General features: G+C 39.4%; 1 protein-coding gene across 2 annotated transcripts in view; it reads left to right on the top strand.

The window, feature by feature from the left end:
* Positions 1 to 20719, top strand: part of TXLNB (taxilin beta) — a 44361-nt gene that overhangs the window by 19819 nt on the left and 3823 nt on the right. For both annotated transcript variants that reach the window (XM_081141406.1, XM_081141405.1), the window contains 5 exons: positions 5241 to 5435; positions 7211 to 7330; positions 11109 to 11183; positions 17237 to 17329; positions 19469 to 19564. In XM_081141406.1, the coding sequence (XP_080997532.1) occupies positions 5241 to 5435; positions 7211 to 7330; positions 11109 to 11183; positions 17237 to 17329; positions 19469 to 19564 (579 nt within the window). The remainder of the gene's footprint in view (positions 1 to 5240; positions 5436 to 7210; positions 7331 to 11108; positions 11184 to 17236; positions 17330 to 19468; positions 19565 to 20719) is intronic.

Genomic DNA, 20719 nt, shown 5'->3' with positions numbered 1-20719 from the left:
TTTATTGAAATAAAGGAGACCCAGCAACTTAAATTAGTTGGCCAAGGTCATGCATATTTCAAGTGGCAAAATCAGGACTAAAATTTAAATATATTTCTTAATTTCCCTTCTGATTTTTTCTTTGATCCATGGATTATTTAGAAGTGTTAATTTTTATAGCCTATCATATATGGTCTATCTTGATGAACATGCTATATGCACTTGGAAAAAATGTCTGTTCAGCTGTTAGGTGTATGCTGCATAAGTAACAATTAATTCTAGATCATTTATATACATACTGAATTTTTGTCTAGTTGTTTTATTAATTTTTGTGTCTATTTCGTCTAATTATGTCAATTTTTGCTTTATGTATTTTGAAGTACGAATATAATGTGTATACATAGTTATGATTATGTCTCCTTGATGACTGTTTTATCACTATGATCACTATTACTTCAGTAATAATCTTTATCCTGTTTACATTATATGATATCAATATTGCCACTCAAGTTTTATTTGCTATTATTGTTTGCATGGTATATCTCTTTCCATCCACTTATTTTCAACCTGGGTCTTTATGTTTAAAGTGCATCTATTATAGACAGTATATAGTTGGACTTTGTTTCTTTTAATTCTTATAATATCTGCCATTTAATTAGCATACTAATTCATTAACATATAATGTAATTATTGGAATGGTTCACTATGCATCTATCATTTTATTATTTATTCACTACTTGTCACCTCTGGTTCTTTTCCTGCTTTCCTTAGGGTTATTTGAATATTTTTTAATTCCTTTTTAATTTATATCTTGGATTTTTAATTATACCTCTTTGCATTTTTAGTGGTTTCTCTGATTCCAATACACATTCTTAACTTTTCAGTCTACCTACAGTTCATTCTGTATTGTCTCATATAATATGTAGAAACAATGCAACTAAATAGGTCCATTTACTGCCCCCACCTTTAAGCTGTAGTTGTTATAAGTATTAAATTTACATATATTTATAAAGCCCGTGAGGCAATTTTATAATTTTTACTTTGAGCATTACATATAAATATATATATATTTCTTTAAAAATTTAAAACAAACTTTTTTTAAATTTACCTTTCTGGTGCTTTTCATTCCTTCTAAAGCTTTACATTTCTGTCTGGTGTCATTCTCTTAAGCATGAAAAACTTTCTTTAGTATTTCTTATAAAGTTTTTAGTACTAAAAACTTTCTTTAGTATTTCTTTCTTTAGTATTTCTAGGAATCAGTTCTCTTGTTTTTTATCTATAAAATGTCTTTATTTTGCTTTTATTATTGAAGGCTATATTCATTAGGTATAGAATTCTGGGTTGACAAGTTTTCTTTTCTTTTCTTTTTTTATCTCAGCCTTTTATACATTCTGTATTCTGGCCTCCCTAATTTAATAATGGAATAAACAATAATTTGAATTGTCTGCCTGCATGTAATATGTCATTTACCTCTGGATGCTTTTAAGGTTCTGCTATTGATCTTTGGCATTTAGAATGTTGAATACTTTATGCCAAGTGTGGATTTCTTCATATTTATCCTACTTGGAATTTGCTGAGCTTCTTGTACCTCTAATTCACATCTTTCACCAAATTTGGGAGAGTTTCAGCCATTATTTCTTCAAATGGTTTTTGTTTTGTTTTGTTTTGTTTTTGCCCCTTTGTCTCTCTCCTTTCCTTCTAAGATCCTAATTCCATGTGTGTTAGACTTCGTGATATTGCCCCACAGATTCTCAAGTCTTTCTTCATGTTTTTCACCAATCCTTTTTCTCTTTTCTCTTCAGATTAGATCATTTATATTGGTCTATCTTTATATTCTCTGACTCTTATCTCTCTAATGTCTATTCTGCACTGTCTACCCAGTGATATTTAAATTTCATATTTTGCAACTTTTAAGTTCAGACTTTCCATTTGCTTCTTTCTTATAGATAATATCTCTCTCCTGAGATTTCCTATTTCTTCATTCATTGAGATAATATCTCCCTTTCTATCAATGAGCATAGTTATAATACCTGTTTTAAAACTCAAGTCTGAAGATCCCACATCTGGGCTATTATGGAATAGGCCTCTTCTGATTACTTTTTCTTTTGAGAATGGGTCACATTTTCTTGGTTCTTCTAAGTCATTATAGATTATATCCTGGATGTTGTGGCTGTTATGTTGTGGAGAATATGGTTTCTAGTACACTCCTTGGAGGACGTTGAATTTTTCTTAAGTAGGCAATTAAGTTGGTTAGAGTCAAACTACAAATTCTCTCTTTTGGGCAGCAACTCAAATCTCAGTTCGTTTATTTATTTATTTTTGGTTTGAGTCTACCATGCATATTTGTGGTTTAGGGTCATTCAAAGGTTTGGGCAGAGCTTAATTCAAAGAGCTGATGGCTCTCTCACTCTGGCTGTCTCCTTCCTAGGAATCTCCTCTCACCTTCCAGTAGCTATCACTGTCCAGAACTCTGTACTCTTATTCTTCAGACCAGAAAGACAGTAGGTATTCTATGGGAGTTTACCCAGTCCATACTGGTGCCCATTGCAGTCTTCCCTCAAGCTAAAAGCTGTATAAATGGAAACTGACAATGTACCATTCCATTTTTACAGATGTAAACTTCCCTCCAGAATCTGCCTGATTTTGTTTACTCTCCAGTGTCATAAGATGGTTATTTCTTACACTTTGTCCAGAGTTTATAGTTGTTATCTGTAGAAGAGTCAGCATGGTATAAGCTTCCTTGGCCATACTAGTGAAACAGCCTAAGTATGCCTAAATTGAAAATGCTAGAAGCTTGGGAAGATAGAGGAAGAGAAAGCATAGCAGGCTCTTTCCACCACCATAAAATGTAGTATTCATTATTCCTTATTAAAATTGATTCTTCAGTGAGTTAAAAACTCTACAAAACCTCACAATTTAAAATAATTTAGAAAAAGACCAGTGAAAGTCTGAAACATGGACTTCTTTCAACAAAATACTACATATATTCAAAGCAATAAATCTGAACCTCAAATTATACTGGAAAAGAACTACCCTATAAGGAAAGGGTAAGTGTCTCAGGTAGCATTATTTTAGTAAAGGAATAAGGACGATTTGTTATAAAAAAATTTCACAGAATTTTAATGTGGAAAGGACTATAGGAACCATCTAGTTCAAGCTACTTGCATGTCTATATATAAATTAACAATTCATTGATACATTAAATAAACATATATTGAACACCTATGGATCACATGCCAGGCATAGCACCAGTTCTAAGATAGACAATGAGGATTGCAGAGTTTATTTTCTTAAGTATTCAGACTTTGTCCCTCTATCTTCTTTGCATTAATTTTCACTTTTAATAATGTGCTTGATAAAGAACATTTTATCTCAGACACCATTCAAGTGATTGCACTTTCCTTATCAATTGACTCAAATTTTCTAAGATTGTGCTAGATTTATTTTTCTCTTATTAAAAAAGAATTCAATGTAAAATGCAAGATGGCATTTTGTGGGCTAGGAATGGGTGACGCGGTGGTCTGATGGGTGTCTAATGCCCTCATAGCATCCATACCTTCTTTCAGTATCCAGTCGCCAGTGAAAAACTGAGATTTCCTGAGGAGCATGGGATGCTTCTTCCTCTAACTTATCCGTTCATGGATGGAACTGTTATAAATGCAAATGTCATTCAGATCATGGTCTGCAATGCTATGACCAGGAACTTGTTGACTTCGAAGCTAATTAGGAGCAATGAAGAAATAACCACTACCACATGTGTATTCAATTGTTCTTAACAAATGGCCATAATCATTTCTAGTGAAATATGTATAGTAAGTGTTAGCATACAAAGTTCAAAGAAACAAGATCTCTGATACTTAATTTCTCCAGATTAGGAAATGTAGCTATTTTCTACAATATCCCTAAGATACTATCACTCGAGAAATGTTTATACCATGAATAAATTATGATTCTGATATCAGGAGTCATATTAAAGTTAGAAATGATATTAAAATTGTAAAGGAAAGAGGACACCTAATGATAAAATAAAATATTTTCAGAGCATATATTCTCAGCATCAATTTTTATGTTGATCACATTATTCTATCATAATAAAGATATGCACAATTACTTCTGTTTAAATCATCATTTCTTTTTTTAATCTTGGTACATAATTTGATCACCATAGTAGGCAGCTAAATGCAGTATAATTTTACTTGCCAGCAATGAAGCAAGCTTTCATAATAATAATTAATCAGAACTGAAAGGAATCCTAAAACGTCAGTATCACTTGTCAGCAATGTCTCTATCTTTGATATGATGGAGCAAGATTAAACTCTTTTATTCTAAAAGAATGAGCGCAATAATCACAAAGCAAACAAGTCTCAATATAGATATGGGGGAAATGTGGGTACATTGTTAATAGTTAGCAATGAAGGGAAAGTTTTGATTTAAGAGAAAAAGGAACAGAAATAACACAAAAGTTAATTTCCAATTCTTGAATGTTAACAAAGCGGAAGAGGGGAAATTAGATGTTTCATTTCAGAGTTAAAGAAGGTTTGAAACTTAATATTGCTTTCAGATTCAAAATTTACATTGAACGTTTCAATTACCCTATGTGACACGTGGGATGACAATTCTTCTTCAGAAATAAAATATCCAGCATATTTTCTAAGATTTCCTTGTACATTTTTTTATTGCTGTCATTGATCTCTAGCTATCTTAGTTTCTTTTTCAAGCTTTTTGATGCAAGTTTTTTCTTACCAAGGAAAAGTTTATATTATGATCACTTATATTTATAAAACTTGGGTAATACAATTATGTGGTTCACATCCCATAATTTGTATAGAGGAATATAAGATCCACTCTTCTTTCTGTGCCAGCCAGCGGAACGCATGATCTCTCGTCTATCAGTAAAACAGAGTGGCCTTTCTCCCCAGGCCACAGCCAAGAGATCAAACCCGAGCGGCTGCATGTTTGTTAGAAATCGCTGCAGTTCATTCACTCTACAGGAGACCCGTCATCTTTAAAACAAGTCTATTCATCACCAGCTATCAAATTCAAGACTCTGGCTGCACCTGCTCTGAGTGACCGTGTATTCACCACTGAAACCTTTGCTCATAAGTTTATTTTGGGGCTGAGCAACATAGCTCTAGAGAAATGAAAAAAACCCATCTGCTTCCCCTGCACATGAATCTCCTTTCATTGACCAAACCCTGAACCCTATATACCCAGGGTACATGTAAACCAGTATAACGAAAGATTTTGCTTTTTATACACAGGAGGAAACCCTTCAACGGGCACGGGAGGAAGAAGAGAAAAGAAAGGAGATCACAAATCATTTCCAGAGCACCCTGACGGATATCCAGGCCCAGATTGAGCAGCAGAGTGAGCGAAATATGAAGCTGTGTCAGGAGAACACAGAGCTCGCAGAGAAACTGAAAAGCATCATTGACCAGTATGAGCTCAGAGAGGAGGTAAGAACCACATCAAACAACTTAGAAGCGCTGGATACAGAGCCTGATCTGGGTTGTGAAGGTGGGGAAGGTGGTTAATAAGAAAGTTATGGCCAGCCTTCTCAATTGATTACTATTTAGGATTGAATTTCTTCTACCAGCCAAATAAAAGCAGATGGGATTGTGAAATACCTGGCTGAAAGTCATATGGAATTTCTTCAAAACTGGAGTCACTGCAAAGCAAAGGCAATAAATAGAAAGTAGTAGGCTGTGAGCACAGATATCCTCAGCCTTTTTAAAACTCCCTCTACAGAGCCAAGAAATATCACACACACTCCCTCTTAAGAATCACCATGTCAATAAGGATCTGTATTCTATATGCCCCACAAGTCAATACTAGTATTAATAATGTAATAATTATAATCATCATCATGGTATGATCTATTTAGAGCTTAGTTTTGGCCATATGCTAAGAACTATACATACAATATGTCATTTAATTGTCTCAACTGTTTTATGCACTAGATAATAACATATTTTCCACATTTTATAGATGGGAAGCAAAGGCTATGAGATTAAATCACCCACAGTCACAAAAGCCAAAAGAGTTTTGCTTGAATAGTTTACCTTAAAGGGGCTATCAGGAGCTTCCATAACTCCACAATTATATTTTAATATTGAATATGTTTGTAAGACTCCTGAAGTCCCATCAGGATTTTGATCTATCGTATTTCTTTTCTCATCCCACCCAAATTTTAAATCTGTTTGAAAACATAATCTGTATGTAACATAATTTATTCAAAGTGGTTCTGTTGCCAACATGCTAAGGAAATAGCTGAGCCAATGGCAGGTTAGGTAGCACCACTTAGGTAAATCAAGAAACTCTCCATAATAAGCCAAAATGCCATGAGACAATTTCATCTTGTTAGGAAGATCAACCCTGCTCCAGAGTGGAGGCAAGGGCAAAGGGAAGGAACTAAAAGAAAATAGCCATACTCTTCAGAAAGATCTCAGATGGGAATGGCCTGGTAGCCTGGATGTATACTTCTGTGGCTGGTTCTAAGTAAAACCCAAGGATAGAATTCCACATGTCCTCTTGCCAATGGGACCTCCTAATGACCAAGAAACTCTCCATGCTGGGGTAGATTTGGAAGCTGCTCTTGATCAAGCTAGCAGAGAGGTGAAAAGGTGTGGAGTGGCACAGTAGCACATTTGCATATCAACTCATGCGATCCTTGGCCTGTCTTGCCCACCAGAGCAACAGACTTGAAGTCAGGGGGCTCCTGCCTAGTCCCTGATCCGGGGCCACATGCTGGTACCCCAGAACTTCCTCACAACCCTTGAAGCAAGAACAGGAGGATATGTAAGAGAATTCACCATGATAAACTATGTTAATGTTGTGCTTAAAAGTGGTTTTATATTCATAGAAAAAGCCAAAATACTGAGTGATAGTGCTGTTATGATACACATCACTGTCTGGGCCGCCTGGTGTAATACTAGCATTGTATCTAATAGTTACCAAATTTAGAAAAATAATGTTAGGACTTTTGGAATTATAATTGCTGAATTCTGGCACCTCCACCTTTGCCACCACATTTGCTTATGCAAAATACAGGGGACTTCACCAGTTTATGGCTCTTCTACAAAGCCATAAGTGATGCCAACGCATTTATTCCCCTCTTTTTTAAATTCTTAAAACCTGGAGAATGTGTGTTTATACGGTTACTCTTTTATTTTACATTTTTCAGCACCGATAATAAGTCAAGTTTGATGTGTGCACTTTGTTTTTTCCTTAGCATCTGGACAAAATATTTAAACACAGAGAACTGCAGCAGAAGCTGGTGGATGCAAAACTCGAGCAGGCGCAAGAAATGATGAAGGAAGCAGAGGAGCGACACAAACGCGAAAAAGAATATGTACTTATCATCTGAGTCAGTGTGCTTGTGTGGTCTGCCTGGGAACCCCAGGGAAAGTTGTTTTTGAGAGTGATCACAGAGCCGTAGGCTGATAGAGAAAGAGCCTGAGCTCCCCTGGAAACTAAACTGGCCAACCCAGCAGGAGGCACTGTACCTAAACTACTTTCTGCATAAAATAGTCAGGCATCCATTCAACAAATCTTTTCCCAGTACCTGTCATATACAAAGCATCCTGGGTCCTGGGGTAGAGTGGTGAGCAAAATGGAAAAGGTCATGACCCTCATGGAGACTAGAGTCTAACTGGAAAGAGACAAGCAATTAAGAAGCAAACAAGGAAGGTTAATTTCAGATAATAAGCGCTACTAGGGAAATAAGGAGGGACTGAGAAGGCAGAAGGAGGAGGCCTCCTTTAGACTGGGTGACCAGGAAGGCCTCCCGCAGGAGAGACGGCTTGAGCTGAGCCTACCCGATGAGAAGGATGTCTCCAGCAGCAGTGACTGTAGCAATGACAAAGACTCTGATGCTGGAACCAATGCGGCAGGGGTAAGGTAGCAAGAACACGCTGACCCAGCGGGAGAAAGTTTCAAAATGAAGTTGGAGAGGGAATCAGGGGCCGCGTTATATAGCTTTGTAGGCTTGGAAAGTAGTTTGGATTTTATTCTAAAAATAATGGGGAAGGACTGGGTAGCTTTAGCAAAGGAAGTGACATGATCTGCTTGGCATCTGTAAAAAATGAATTTGGCTCCTGGGTAGAAAATGAGCTAAAGAGGCACAAGGAAGCAAGAGGAGAGGCTACTGCAGCAATCTGGATGAGCTATGGTAACAGTGTGCATTAGGGAGGTGGCGGTGGTAAAGAGAGCTGGACATGGACGGAAGTCAGATTTTCAATGTAAAACCAGCAGGCAATGCAATGAACTGAAGGTGACAGTGAGAAAAGAGCAGTCAAGGATGACTCCTGAGTTTCTGGTTTAAGAAACTGAGTGGTGGCTTTCCCTGACATCTCATTAACCCCAAATACTCCCGGACAGCTGTAGGGCCATTCTACAGATGAAAGACTCAAAGAGGATATGCAACTGTTTAATAAAGGTCACACGCTGCTAAGGGACCAAGATGTATAATACATCAAAGTGTATCTGCCCCCAAGCCCAAGCTCTGTGATAGCACATCACACTCCGAGGCATGTTTCAGAGCTAAAAGTTTGTGTCTATTGCTGGGGAGAGATTGAGATTTAAGACACAGTCAGTGGGCTAATCATTGGAATTTGGCCATTTAATAATTGATCACAAGCTTTGCCTTTACTGAAAATCAGATCAGAATCACTTCAATTTGTTAGAATAGTAATTTAAAAATAACTTTGGTTTTCAAATGTAGCAACAAAAGGACATAATTCTGGAGTACATAACTTAGTGAACACTGAATAATTTCAAATCAGAAGTCCATGTGCTCTTAATAAAAAGATTAATTTATTAATCCATCTACAATCTAGCTCTCAAAGAAAGAAATAAAACACTTAATTGTATTCCTATAAGAAAACAGAAACTCCCCTGTTGGCATAAGTACTCTATTAGGTAAAATATGCTTCCTATAGGATCAGTACCTGTGGTCTATAACATATGAGATATGACAGAAGAACACCTAGGCAAAGGTTCATGTGAGGGAGACTGGGGGGCAGATGTGGGGTGACCCAGCCTTAGTGAGAAACTCCCATGCTACCTATTTTCCTGCCCTGATTTAGTAAAACATAGTGGGTTTTGAGTCAAAGGAAAGTAGTTCCCACTCAGTTCTTCAAAGCTGCCTGGCCACCTACCCCATTTCTACTAGGGAAACCCCACTGGGTCTGATACTTGTTTCTGAAAGTAATGAAATAATGTCAGAGCTGGGGGGATCCTTCGCTAAAAATAGAACAAGCAGCCACCTGCCTCCTTTCTGCCAGGGACCACCCAGCACAGCAGGCGCTCCTCAACCCACTTAGGGAAGCAAGGGCCATGTACACAACCACCATGCCGCTCAGATGGCCAGAGGGGACACTGCAGGTCTCTACTTCATAGCTACCCCAGACCACTCAAATTATTTCACTTCTGTAATAATTCATCTTCTGATGAATTGCACGCTGGGAGGTATAGAGGAACATATATAGCCCATCTTACAAATGGAGAGGTAGAGTCATGAGAAAAAAGACAAACTTGAATAAGAAAAAAAATATCTTCAAGTTTTAAAAAATAATAATGATTTTATTGGGATTGTTGTTGTTTTGATCACAAAAGTAATACATGGACCTCATGGACACTTTTTTACAGTAGAGACAAATACAAAGAAGAAAATTTAAATCAATGTATCTTCTTAACTGATGGCTACCTGACTGATTGACCAGGTTAATCCATGACACTCACCATGTGTTTCTTTCCACAAACACACGGCTGACAGATGCCCACAGCATGTTGAATCCTGTGGCTAGTCAGCTGCTCTGGACTGTCTACACGTGGTTGCCCCCTTTAAGTAAAAGGGAATTGACCAAGAATCAGCCTTTTGCTCCCAAACCTTTTCTTTCCAGTTATCCTTGTGTTTTATTGTGAGAATCAACAAAATCATACATTAACTGAAGAAACAGAAGTGTGAAAAGAAAGTTGTTTCTATGAAAATTATGTTTAATGCTTTAAAATACTAGAGGTAAGCAAGGAGCAGGGAACAATTGTCAAACTAGAGGTTAGTAGCTATAAAAGACTGGGAGAGAGTTGTAAAACTCTACAGGATTGAAAAAATCAAGCTACTTCACAAGTATCTTTTGGTCTTTAGATTCTAGAACATTTGTTTTAAAAAGAAAAACATTATAAATCTTACGTGGCACATTATGGATATTATTTTTGTTAGAACAAACCCCTCTGGATTCTATTATGAAGGTCCACACCCAAAACAAACACCAGAGCCCTACATCAAAATGGATAAATAAATGAACATACCTCATAAGTTAAAATAACATGTTTGTGTCATTTTTATGACTAAAACAACTTTTTCAATTTAACCCCTCAGCTCTGAGTTCTGATCCTGTTTCCTATGAGGGCCTTGACTGTATTTGAAAGGCTATCTTATGGAAGAGGGACCTTGTTTTGTAAACTTATACAGGACTTATTTTGTAAACCTTACACAGGATTTAGGACAGGAGGTCAAATTTCTAACCCAGTGTTTCTCAAAATGTAATCCATGGACCACCAATATCCAAACCATCTTGGGTATTTGCTATAAGTATGGATTCCCATCACACACCCTGAACTTCCTTATTCACGTTCTCTGAGAGGGAGCAGAAGTTGTACATGCTCCCTAGGAGATTCTGCTGCACGCTATGGTACAGGACACTGGTTAGTTAGGAGACTAACTTTGGGTTTAATATAAAGAAACAGTGGCTTACAACAGTGCCCCAACAGTGGCTCACAATAGTGCCCCAAGTGGGGATGTTCTAGAGATGTTCAAGCAGAGGCCAAATGATGTTAGGCAGGATTGCTAAAGAAGGTTCCAGAATTTGGTGGGAGGTCAAATTTTGTGTGATTCATCCTTGACTTGAAAATGATTTCCCTTCCCCCCCCCAATAAAACTACTAATTTTTAGTTGAGAATCCAACTACTGAGACTATTTTTCTTAGATTTCTTAGAGTCTTTACAAAGTTCCCCCCCAATTACTTGAGTGGGTTAATTAGCAAGTTATTATGTTTTATACATAGATTAGAACCAAATCGTAATTTAAAGAACAATTTGACAGTCTTTCCCTGCATTCTCTCTTCTCACAGTTGCTGAGCCAGGCAGCAGAGTGGAAACTTCAGGCCAAAGTGCTAAAGGAACAAGAGACAGTCCTGCAGGCTCAGGTGAAGTGGGGGAACCTTGGTGCATGGGGTGTGCTCTCCTCTTCCCAGTAAGAGGCTGTGAACCCAAGGTCGTGTGCAGAAGGCTCACTTGTGGCAGGAAGAGGGGGGATAGGGGTTGCAAATAAGTAATAAATTCATATTTATTATTAAGTAAAAATAAAATCACAACGTATATCTAAGAAAAATAAATGCTCTGAACCAACAACATCCAGTCAAAAGGTTTGTTGACGTGCACATAAGGGCAGGAAAATGGCCAATGAGGAGAAGCTGGTGTCCAGGTTCCCACCTATCTGTTCGAATGTCCCCTGTCTCTCCTCCCCCACTACCCTACTAAGGTAAGAATAAAATGTGAACTGCTCTTATGCACCTCTATAATTGTCAACACTGAAAGTGTCCTTGCCTGTTTGATATTATTCATAATAAAAGGAAATCAGAAAAATAGAGTCAGCGCCCAAGTCTTTGTGCTCTCAGAGGTTGGCGTTGTCAGGGGGATGACAAAACGGCAGACGAGTCAGGAACCATTCTCATTTGGCTTTGTGATGTCGTGCATGTGTTGACTAGATTACGGGAATTCATATTTCAGGCTCAAAAATAAAGCCTCATGGAACATCTGACTCTGGGAGAAAGCCAGAACCATCCGTCCTTCCTGGGCCTGCGGGGCTCTGCCCCTCCTGGCACACTTTCCGTCAGGTTCCAGGAGAGCCGTCCGGCTGCGGACCCCATGGGGCTCCGGCTCCCGTGCAGGGAGAAATGCCCGAGCCCTAGGGGAGCTGAGAAATCACACAGGACAAACCCACAGGAGGCGCCGAAATCAGAAGTCTTCCAAACTGGGCAGCACTGATTTAAGATCTGAGCGGTTCCCTTGTAAATGCTTATGCGCTGCCTGCTAAATACTTGCTCATTGTAAAAGAAAAAGCAAATAAGAAAAATAAGAAAGTAAAAATCACAAATTACACCAGTGCACAGACAAAACACAGATCACGTTTGGATGGCTAACCTTCCTAAAGCGTACTGCGCTGAACGCAAAATGAATTGTTTCCCTCCAGTGATATATCCAAATAGTTTGAAAATACTCCTTACATAGACATTGGAGCCATGAAGCTTTTGACTGTTAATGGAGTGAAGGGACCAGAGTTAAAAGACTAAAGCCTAGAGTTATGAACTCAAGATCATCCTCCAGGCAGTCACAGAGCCCACCGCATCACTGTGTGCGGTCAGTGGCAGATAGTGGTGGCGCTCCAACCAGAGACGGGCAGGGCGAGGCCGGTGGGACCTCGGCGACTGAGGGCGAGTCGGGGCTTCTGGCCCCATTTCTGCCCCATTCACAACACAGACAATACTTGAAACTATTCATTGTTCATATCATGTTACAGGCAATCTCTACCCTCTTTGCTAAATGCAGATAATAAGCTTGAGAAGAACATATTAATATCACCAGACTCCAGGCTAGACAGTCGGCGGAGAATGTAGGCCTGAAAGGACCCATACAGTGAAAACATAAAGGTGCGCTCTAATTTTCCACCTTTACCCCTCACACTTGAAAAAGCATCTACTCAGAGTTCTAGGCTCTCCAATGTCTCTCAGTCATCCTCCAATGCTGGACTGAGTCCAGGGGCCAGGGTCAGAGTCCTGGCTCTTCTGCTAAAAAGCTGTGTGACCCTGTGCAATGCACCTGAGCCTCCCTGGGCCTAAATTCCCTTGTCTGTAAAATGAGGGTGATAGAATGGATTAATGATCCCACGCTGTAGTCCTCTGACCTCTGGGAGGCCTATTGCTTTTCAGTATTTCCAAAACATAACAGCACACAAGGCGGCAGCTGCTAGCTAAAATGTAGTTGTTTTTGACATTATAACACCTCTCAATCAGCAAGTATGGCTATGGATGGCAATTATTCATATATTTGAGTAAGTTTTTAAAAGAAAAATGAATTCATAAATATGTAATATATGTAGTTTGCTTTCAAATTACGCATGCAAAACACTCAACTCAGTGCCTAGATCATAATAAACATAATTAATTCAACTTACATTTTACTGAGCACCTAAGTGCTAGGCATGCTTCTAGGTGCTGGAGATAAAGTAGTCAATAAGAGAGACCAAAATCCATGCCTAATTAAATTTACAATCTAGTTATAACAATAATGTTAATAAAAATGCTGACAGTTAGTATATGAGCTAATATTAGTATTATTTCATAGGTGAAACCCCACATAAGAAATATATATGAGTCTAGGGGAGTCTCTATTTGCAAAAAAGCTTAAGAACCACTGGAAAAGATGAACTCAAGAACCTGCTCAGCTCTAGTTCATGAATGTAAAGAACTTCCAGGGCTAAACAAGTGTAGCCATAACTGAGTTAACCCTGCCTTCTCCTCTTTTGCCCTATTTTCCATGGCACGTGGCTCACTCTTCAAGAACCCACTTTTGTCTATTTTTTTTCTTTAAGGCACTTTAAAAACTCCACCAATTACTTAATCATCAAGAAGACTAGAGAGGCCCTGAATCCCTTTGTATAATAATGTTTAGACAGGTTCCTCTTGAAGAGTATCAATTTTATATGTGTAAAACATTTAAACTGTGAAAAACAAAGTCTATCACAGATTATTTTGCATAGCATTCAAACACTTCCTTTGGTTTTAAGATGTCTTTAAAGGGGTGGGTGGTAGGAAGGGGAGGCCTTAGTCCCCATTTCTACCATCTGAGCAAGGGAAATATCAAAGATGGACTGTGTTTTCCTGGATGGAAGTCACTTTTCAGTCCAACAGCTTGCCAATTTGGGGCATGATTCTCACTTAGGAAAGAGATGCCTGGCTTTCAACTATACAAACCAAGGCAATAGACTAAATGTCAGAGCTGATCAATGGGATGCAATCATCACTACAAATAGACTGCTCATTGGATCAATAAGGATGAAGATCGTATTCGATGTGGGAAGTCAGCAATCCCTGACAACACAGACACAAAATACTGCCTGCGGGGAAAGATCAGTGAGTAAACTATTAAAGATGGGTAATCATCGTCCTTCAACCCCAAAGTCCTCACCTTATCAACAGAAGATGAGAGGGGAGTCCTCTGCAACTACTATTATAAATGGACTTGTTCCCAAATCAAATCTCACAAGTTTGCTGAGAAAATTCCTGAGCACAGTTGTGTTCCCTGTACACTATGAATGTTTGTAATTAAATGCGGTGCTCAGTTAAAAGAATGTGTGTGTCAGCCCATTGAAAATAGAAATGTTGAGGCAATTATTGTTTACTAACCCTAGAATGGCCTGTTTCTATTTCTGCCTCTGGCAGGAGAGGCCCTGTGCCTGACCTCGGGATGTTCCTTCCACACTGCTCTGAAATACCAGAGTGAGAGCAGGAACTTGACACATCAGAACAAATGCGCATCATGCTTGGAAGTGAGAGGAAAAATGCTACCAAACAAATATCCATGTGGTAAACAGGAAGTGTACATCTTTAGGGGGTATGAGTGGAGGGCTGGAGTTGGTTACCCGAAAAAGGTATAATCCACACAGGTTTTGCCACGTATGGCAATGGGGTCAAATCGGAAGAAAGGCAGAATATTAAAAAGACACCAGAAGGGGAGTTGCTGTTTAATGGGTATAGAGATTCAGTTTTGCAAGATGAAAACGTTCTAGAGATTGGTTGCACAGCAACATGAATATACTTAACACTACTGAACTATACACTTAAAAATAGTTAAGATGGTCCAGTTTACGATATGTATATTTTACCAAAATTTAAAATTGTTTAAAAGGCAAAAAGTTAAAAAAAATCACTAGAAAAAGGTCAGAAGAGGTAGTAATGAAGCAAGACATTATTTCTAGTCACTCTGGGTGTGTCTGGAATCTCAATCAGCCCAACTGATACAATAAAAAGAACATTTTGCCCAAATAAAGGGATGGATGTGGTTACTCCCACTAGAAATGTCAAGGTTGCTTCTGTGAGAGGGACCGTGCACGCGCTCACTCCTGCCCTCTCCTGTCTGCAACCTGCAACGATAGGGCCGCAAGAGGGTTGAGAGGACCAGCTCAGGGGACCATAGTAGGTATCTGAGAGTCCCATTTAGCTCTGCTGGAATTACTGAAAAGTTGGAAAAAGAAAAAAGAGGAAGAAAAAGAAATTAATATGAGCGCTTGGCCAAGAATGGAAATGAAGGGATTTTGTTATAGAAAGTAAAGAGTATTAGATGGGGGGAGTTACTCCCACCCTAGGCCACCCGATCCTGGGCAGTATTAGTAGCCAGTCCCACGGGAACTTACACTAGGGTAGAGCTTCTCAAACTGAGAGGCTTCACCTACTCATGGGCCCTGCAATCAATTCATTGGATCCCACCCAGGACTTTGAAAAAAACAAAACAGAATTAAATCTGTTTTGAGAATGCATTGCATATAATAAAATGTATTGTCTTACACAGTGTGTGTGTGTGTGTGTGTGTGTGTGTGTGTGTATGTGTGTGTAAAACCTTCCTGGCGACGCACTCCCTGATGCCCCTTTACCCAGTCTTCTCTAATCTGTATGCCATGGAACCCAAGTTTAGACTACCAGAGTTGCCCCAAATTCTGTCACTTACTCACAGTGCTAATGAATGATTTCAAAATGATGGTCAGCTGTTGTTTGACTTTTCTTTAGAAATTTTGTATCCAATGAAAAGGTTTTATGTTATCATTTTGTTGTTCTTTACTGTAATCAAACCTCTGCTATTCTGAATCATTTGAGAATAAGCCATCGTAGACAAGCAAATTTTCTGAGTTCTAGGGGCTGATTCCCACACACGCCCTCTAACTCCCACCTCCAAGAGTAGGAACTCTACATTCTACTGGCTTTCATTTGGTGCACTCTTCTCTGCCTTTGAAAGGACAGTCTCACAAGTACCACCAGCTGGTTAGTTGGTGCCTGCCATCTGGCCAATAACCCAACCATCCCAGTATACCAAAGGCAGCCTCAGGTTCTTATTTGTTGCTGAATGTGGCAAACTTGCTGCTTCATACAGAAGACATTTCTGTTTCCATCTGAGGACTTGGGGCTGTTCTGGACACTCAAAGATACCAAAGACTCATCCGAAAATACAGACTTTACTCACTTGAATCATCCATATTAAATCTTTCACTCAAAACATGCTACCCAAAAATTATTTTCAAAAGCAAAATTTTATGGTTGTATTATTGTCACTAAAAATCAAGTATTTACACACTTTCCTGCCCTGTCCTGCCCTATTCCCACTCCAAGGCTTTGGAATTGAGGATGTGGAGGCACAGAGGCTCTGCCCTACACTCCCATGGCGAGCCACACAATTGCCAGTGCTCACCCATACAATGTCGTTGTGTGCAAATTAGAAAAAGGCATTCCTTCCTCAAGACTCATTATTTTCATCTGTAGAAAGCTAGTATAAGAAACTGATTTTGATGAAAAGGGGCATTTAACAGCTTTTGGCTAGAACACTGTGTTCATAAGTATACCAAATCACAATGTCTAAAATGGAAATGGCAATTGCATGGAGTGGCACAACCTGCATTATGGCAGCAGCCCCGTCCATGCCTGGACCACGTTTCCTTTATCACTTCCGTTCATTTGTCTACATTCTCACTTCCTCCAAGACCAAGTTCAAGGCTCACCTCCGCAGAAACATGTCTCCTTCTCTGCACTGGCACTTTATATTCCCTGAACGGTAGTTAAGCTGTCTTTGGGACTGTCTTCCCATCAAGAATGCAGGTCCCTCAAAAGCAGGAGTTACATGTCAAATACTTTTGTATACACAGCCCCTGCATATGTTCAGAGCTCAATAACTGTTTGTTGGTAAAAGTTATGATACAATGAAGTGGTAATGACATATTTTATTACTTAATTTTTCTTTAAAGAAGTACTTCAGTCATAGTCACTGACCTCGGTTGATCATATAGTAAAGAAAAGAACTGAACATATTACCAACACTGAATTGAGAATTCCCTTAAATCACTTCTCTTAACAAATACTGAACAATGAACATGTTGTTTTGTTCTGGAAGCATTCTGAAAGAGCCCTAAAATAGATCTGCTCTTTCCCGTTTACAGCTCACCCTCTACTCTGGAAGGTTTGAAGAGTTCCAGGGCACACTGACAAAAAGCAATGAGGTGTTCGCCACTTTCAAGCAGGAAATGGACAAAGTGAGTATTGCTTACCCCACACAAAACACTGACATTTTCTATTTTGACAGGCAATTCTCCTTTGGGTTCCTTTTTCTCTCACTAAGATATTCCAGTGCATTCTCATGAAGTAATGAAACATATATAGGTGCCAATGAGACTTGAGCTGTATTTTTTTTATTGGTAAGTATCTAGTGAATTAATCTTAAAAAGAGCCCCAAAACACTAGGATACACTTTCACTCTAAGGAAGATTTTTTTTCTAGTCCATGGATAGCAAAAAACAAAAACAAAAAACAAACAAAACAAAAAAAAGAGAAGAGCTAGTGATTTAGCATTATGTTGTTTATACTGAAATTTTTTAAAAAATCTAATCTTCAAAAGATTAAAAAAAAGCTTTCATACAAATATGCAAGAGTAAAATTTTAAGGCAGAAAATGCCATTTCATAAAATCCTTCCTAGAAGAGAAGACATGTAGTATGGTGAAGCTAAAGAGTCTTTGAATAAGAAGATGGAATTCTGGACTGAAATTCTGACCTGATCCTATTCATCGGGCAGCACTAAAGAATTCATTCAACTTCCTCAGTTTTATTTTTAATACAATTCAAGGCAATATGTCCCTAGCTTACTTCATAAGAGTATGGAGTTGAAATAAATTAACATATTTTAAAAGGGTTTTCAACTTTTAAAAATTGTGTGATAAGTATAAGGTGCTCATATTATTGTGGGATATAATGTTTAAATCTTAGTCAATTCAATATTTTCCCAAACAAAAACCCACATCAGAGTTGTGTTTCTAAAGCATCGGCATTAACCATTTTTGAGTGTAGAAAGCATCTTCGTCAAAACATTTTCATAAAATAGTAAGATAAATTCCACAAGTCAGTAAGCAAACTAGTAGGCCAACACTTGTTAACAGTTATAGCTTTCCCACTCCTGGAGGGATCTATCCACTTTTAAAAAATTAATTATAGAGTTTTAAGATTGGAATAAATATTAACGAGAAATCTTAATCTCAAAGATTAAGAGCAGGAGTTCTTAATCTGGAGTTCATTTATAGACTTTTAGTAGACCTGAGAATTAGCCAAAAAATTTGACATGTACATTTGCATTTCTCTGAGTGTGGTCCCATAGACTTCATCAAGTTCCTAAAGGGGTCAATGACCTTAAAAAGTTCATAAACTACTAACTTGGTTAAGAAATCATCAAAATTTAAAAAGCCACTTGAGGCTCACCGAGCTTCTCTATAGAGCCCTGGGGCCAACAGCTGGGCCCAGCCTCTGGCCTCTGAGGGTACCCAGTCTCAGGCAGATTGGCCCAAACAGCAAGTGCCAGCTGTGGTAATCCAGGGACACTGGGCCTGGGTTACGTGCCTTGTCCTTTACTTCAAGCAGAGAGGAGATCCTCCAACCAGGAATGTGAGCAGTTTCGGGTTCAAAAAGGACAGGCTGTGTTTCATTCACTCCTGTATCTCCCCACACACAGCCCCAGCCTGGAGCCAGCAGACGCCTGCACACACTGCATTAAATGGGGTGCAATAGCCCCCGCCACCTTCAGCTAACTCACCTGAGCATTACTCCACCTCCCTGAGCCTCATTTCCCCCATTTACAAAGTGGAGCGAAACAGAACCTTCCTCGTGGGGCTGTTTCAAGGGTCCAGTGACTACCGTGTGCGACCACATTCTGTGAACCCTACGGCCCTGGACGAATGAACGCAGACCAAGGGCCGCCTGTGTGGCTGCGGCTCCCAGGCGCCCAGGTTTCATCAACATTTGAATGGCTGAAGAGCCAGGCCACTTTCTCACCCAGAGCCTCTATTCAATAAAGTAAACCATCTAAATTGCAAGCTTATTTGGGGGGCTCAATTAAACTATTTTGTTTATTTTAAAAGAGAGAAAAACCAATGAGAAAACAGCCTGGCCCTAGGTAGTCTCCCTTTTCCTGCACTGGCTCCGTGCCCATAGGTCGCTCACCCTGACCTGCATGATGCGGGGATGACCGGTGACTTTCCCACTCACTCTCCCTCCCTTCGCATAGAACGGGGTGTTTGCCCAGCAGCTGGTGACAAAAGGACTTGCCCTGACCTCACACAGGGAACTAGTAGCTTCTTCGGCAGAGGAATGCTTCGGGATGAGTATTAAAACACTCTCGTTTCCGTAGACGACGAAGAAGATGAAGAAGCTGGAGAAGGACACCGCCACGTGGAAGGCCAGGTTCGAGAGCTGTAACAAGGCCCTGCTGGACATGATCGAAGAGGTGAGGAGCTCTGCCCTGAGCTCACTGTCCCCTGGCCACTCAGGCACTCAGCCTGGAGAGCTGTCTCCTAACAGTACAAATGACTGCCTTCGAAAAAGGGCTGAGTTTTTCTGGGACGTGATGTATGAAATTGTAATAAAAGTAATTAGAGCAAAGTAATTCAGAATCGGGTCCAGACTCCTAAAAGAGTGTTGTGTCCCTTAAATCACATGCCTACTTGTTGGTGCCAAAGCTGTCCCCCAAGTGGCAGCAAGCCTGCAGGACCGTGAATTCCTTAAAGGCCTGAGGAGTGTCCTGCTTGTCTCTGAGTTCCCCTGGTGTCTGGTATATAACAGGTACAGAATGATTTAATTCATTGATTTGAACTTACTGAGAGAAGACACCAGCCCAAGCACCCAGGGTACGTGCTATTTTACAGACAGATATGGAGATATATTGTTTAATTCCTCCAACAGGCTTTTAAACACTGATATTATGTCAGGCTCTGAGGAGGTTTTGAGACTATAAAGGCAAAAATACATGGCCTTTGACCTGAGAGGTAGGACTTACAGGAGAAGGTCTCTCCGTATAAACAAGTAAAAAAAGAAGCAGCCTTAAAGGGTACAGAGTAGCACAAAATGGGGGAAGGGGTAAGATAATTAGGAATGATTTCATGCACAAATGTGCTGACATTTCTAGAGGAAAGAAAAACTGAACAGTGTGAGCAGCCAGCATTATGAATTAGTGTGTGGTGAGTTTCTCTGGTTATAATTACTGTTCTAACAATTCATCCCAAATTGCAACCAATTCCAAAGACATGAGTCTATTATCCATCAACATAAATCAAACAATTGCTAGATTAGCATATAGCAGTTTAGCTATAGAATAGATAAGGCATTGCTGACTGCCAAGTCCCAGTCCGTCTCATTCATTTTGCCACAAGCAGTTACTTACCCAGGGGTGGGGAACCTTTTTTCTGCCAAGGGCCATTTGGATATTTATATCATTTGAGGGCCATACAAAATTATCAACTTAAAAATTAGCTATGGAAAAAGTTCCTAGACTTACTGAATCCCGAGTCCCGCCTGCGGTTGCCTTGGTAAGGCCAGAACAAAATATGGCCCACAGGCCAGATGATCCCCATCCCTGATTACACCCTCTAAGTCTTGCAGGCAG

This window comes from Miniopterus schreibersii (assembly GCF_964146895.1).
Source record: "Miniopterus schreibersii genome assembly, chromosome: 6".
Classification (NCBI taxonomy): Eukaryota; Metazoa; Chordata; class Mammalia; order Chiroptera; family Miniopteridae; genus Miniopterus; species Miniopterus schreibersii.
This window is presented reverse-complemented; position numbering and strand designations above follow the sequence as displayed.